This window comes from Gorilla gorilla, chromosome 9, assembly GCF_029281585.2.
Source record: "Gorilla gorilla gorilla isolate KB3781 chromosome 9, NHGRI_mGorGor1-v2.1_pri, whole genome shotgun sequence".
NCBI classification, from domain to species: Eukaryota; Metazoa; Chordata; class Mammalia; order Primates; family Hominidae; genus Gorilla; species Gorilla gorilla.
In genome coordinates, this window is record NC_073233.2 from 9,687,501 (window position 1) to 9,690,612 (window position 3,112).

Genomic DNA, 3,112 nt, shown 5'->3' on the forward strand with positions numbered 1-3,112 from the left:
CTGGGTGTGGTCCCCCTGGGGTGGGCAGGACAATGATGGCTGAGCAGGGCGGGGAGTAAGGAGTAGTTCCACCTTAACTCTGTAGCGGGCGAATCAGAGCCTCAGCCAGCAGGTGGCATGGACGGCGCCCACCTAGCCCAGGAGTCCGGAAGCCTGGGTTCCAATCCGGCCACTGTGGGCTGGTGGCTGGCTCTGTTTTATTTCGCAGTTTTCTCCCCTGTGACTCAGGTGCAGCAGGGTGGGGAGGGGCCGGGTAAGGGGATCTGGGCTGGGCCTGGGGGCGTGGTGCCCGTCCTCACCCCTATTCAGGAGGCTTCTCATTTCTCTCTCCTTGCCTGACCTCTCTCCAGCTCCATTTTCTGCCTCCCTCATCCTCAGCAGGCCTGGCTGGGGGGTGGTCAGGGCCAAGTCTTTCCAGCTGTGTCCAGCCCTTGGGTGCTCAGGGTGGGGCTCCTCCTGGTCCTGGAAGCATCTGGGTGTGGGGTGGGCGAGGGTCAGTGGGGGTGGGCACCTCCTGGCAGGCCCTGTGGGCGGGGCAAGCCCACTTATAGGAGGCCCATGGGCAGGGACTGTCCCCTGGCACCCAGCTTGGCGCCCTCCCCCAGGGCCCTCCGCAGTACCGACCGCAGCGACTCCCGCTTCCCGGGCTGCCGGCCCAACCCCGAGTAGATGAGGGGCTTGGAGCTGCTGTTGACGCAGGCCAGCAGCGTGGCCAGCGGGGAAAACATGGGCAGCAGGAAGTTCAGCAGGGGCTGCAGTCTCCAGTAGAAGACCAAGGGCAGGCCACAGAGGAAGAGCAGGAGCAGCGCGCCCAGGACGATGCCGTAGAGCCTGGGCTGCAGGCGCGTGGAGCAGCAGGTCACCCAGACAAAGAGGACCACGCCAGCCGTCCAGGCGACGCGGGCCAGCACCAGGAACCAGGTGACGCTGGCCACGTGGTAGCGCAGGCAGACCAGGGGGCGCGCACTGATGCACAGCAGGCCGCAGGCGTTGGCGGGCAGCAGCACGGCCGGCAGGGTGGGGGCCCACACCAGGGTGCAGAGGACGGCCTAGGCGTGTCTGAGCCGGCAGCCCTGGTAGCAGGCGGGGAAGAGGTCGGAGAGGCAGCGCTCCACGCTGAAGGCCGCCAGCAGCCAGAGCCCCACCGCGAACCACAGGAAGGTGAGCACGAAGTAAGAGTGTGTCCTGGGCGCCCAGGGCAGCCTGAGCCACGGAGAAGCCCACACGGCAGGAGAGGAACAGGAAGTCGGCGGCGGCCAGGTGCAGCAGGTTGATGGAGAAGGGGCCCTTCTTGACGTGGAAGCTGAGGTTCCAGAGCACCAGCCCGTTACCTACCGGTCCCCCGAGGCCCACGATCAAAGTCAGGTAGAAGACCACACTGTGGAAGGTTCTCCAGAGGCCGAACAGCCCAAACATCCTGGCCGGCTCAGAGGGTGCTGGCGAGGGACCTGCAAGACGGAGACAGACATGGTCCTCAGGCGTCTTTTGTGCCCCCGCTGGGGGCACAGGGAGTGGCATCCATGGCCCTGCAGGTGCCCTCTGGGTGCAGCCCCTGGACCACTCTTCCCAGCGGCGGGACCTCAGCCGGGGCTCAGCCCTCTGCACCTCAGGTCAGGCGTGCCTAATGCCTCCCCATACCTGAGGGCAGGCCCTGGGCTCCTGGCAGCGTGCGCTAACGTGCTGAAAAGATGTCCATGTCCCTCATGGATGTGGTGAGGGTGACGCTGCACCCTCCACCGTGTGCCAGACAAGGCTCTGCAGACAGAGGGAATGTGCATGGGGAACCCACGTGTGGGGCCTTCCTCTTCCCCCAGAGGTGGGAGCTTCTCCACGGTGGACCCTCATGGGGCTCCCACCTGGCGAGCCTAGACCAGCCTGCTGGTGAAGTCCCCTCCCCGGAGGGTCTCTGGAGGTGTCCAGGGAGGTGTCCAAAGGCAGAGGCTGCAGGTGGCCTGAGGAGGAGGGAGGAGGGAAGATGCGGTGTGAGGAGCTGGAGGGAGCCCCCAGCCTTCCCTGTGCACTCCCGGCCTAAGCAGAAGCTGAATCCCAGGGCTCATGCTGCCGGTGGTGCACTCAGGAGGCTGCTCTGAAGCCTCAAGCCAAGAGAGGGGCTTTGGTGATGGTGGCAGGGCCAGGGGGCCTCTCCAGGAGCCACTAACACAAGGGAAGGGGCAGATACAAGTGGCCACTTGCAAGGAGCGAGGCTGAGAGTCCCGAGGATGTTCTCAGAGCGCGAGAGAGATTGGCCACCGGAAGCTGCACTGAAAGGCAGAGGGTCTCAGAGCAGCCCTTCCCTTTCCAGCCATCCCTCCTCCCCCAGGATCCACATGGGTCCAGTTCTTAGTCCTGGGAGATGCATCACGACCCAGGCTCAGCAGTGGCGGCGTCAGCAGTGAGAGACACGGGAGAGAGAAGAGAGATAGAGAGAGACAGAGAGACAGGGAGAGACAGAGAGATGTAGACAGACATTGAGAGACAGAGACAGAGAGACAGAGACAGGGAGAGAGCTACAGAGAGACAGAGACAGAGACAGACACAGAGAAACAGAGATGAGACAGACTGTGTGTGTGAGACAGAGAGAGAGACAGACACAGAGAAACAGAGATGAGACAGACTGTGTGTGTGAGACAGAGAGAGAGACAGACAGACAGAGAGAGAGCCATTAAGCCGCCAACACACACCTGGAGCCCTCCCTGTCACACCTTTGCCTGGGCTGTGTCCCCTGCCCAGACAGCCCCCAATACCTCTCCCCTGACCCAGGTCCCGCCCTACTTCAAGGTTTTGCTCTTTCTCAGGGGCCTGCAACCCCCTGCAGCTTCCTCCGACCCCCGTGAGCCCCCTTCCTCATGCCCGAGCATCCCCCGGCACCTTCTTTGTGCTTGTCGTTGCCCCTAGTCAGGGGGTGGGGAGTGCGGCTCAGGCCTTGGCTCCTGTGCCTTGCCGTGGCCGGGCACACGGTGATGGTGGCCTGTCCTCCGAGCCCAACCAGTGGGAGTGGGAGACCTCGGCCGGGCCCTGGCTTGTGGTGGTGACTGTGGTGACTGGGGGTGGGGTGGTGGGGTGGAAACACACCTCCCCTCTCTGAGCCTCAGTTTCCTCAAGGAGGTAACCA

At 63.8% G+C, this 3,112-nt stretch overlaps 1 protein-coding gene across 1 annotated transcript; it reads right to left on the minus strand.

Annotated features, from left to right (window-relative positions):
- Nucleotides 1–545: 545 nt before the first annotated feature.
- MRGPRG (MAS related GPR family member G) lies at nt 546–1,416 on the minus strand. The gene is given in 2 exon segments (XM_004065306.5): nt 546–1,175; nt 1,177–1,416. Coding segments are annotated over 2 exon segments (870 nt in total).
- Nucleotides 1,417–3,112: the final 1,696 nt, after the last annotated feature.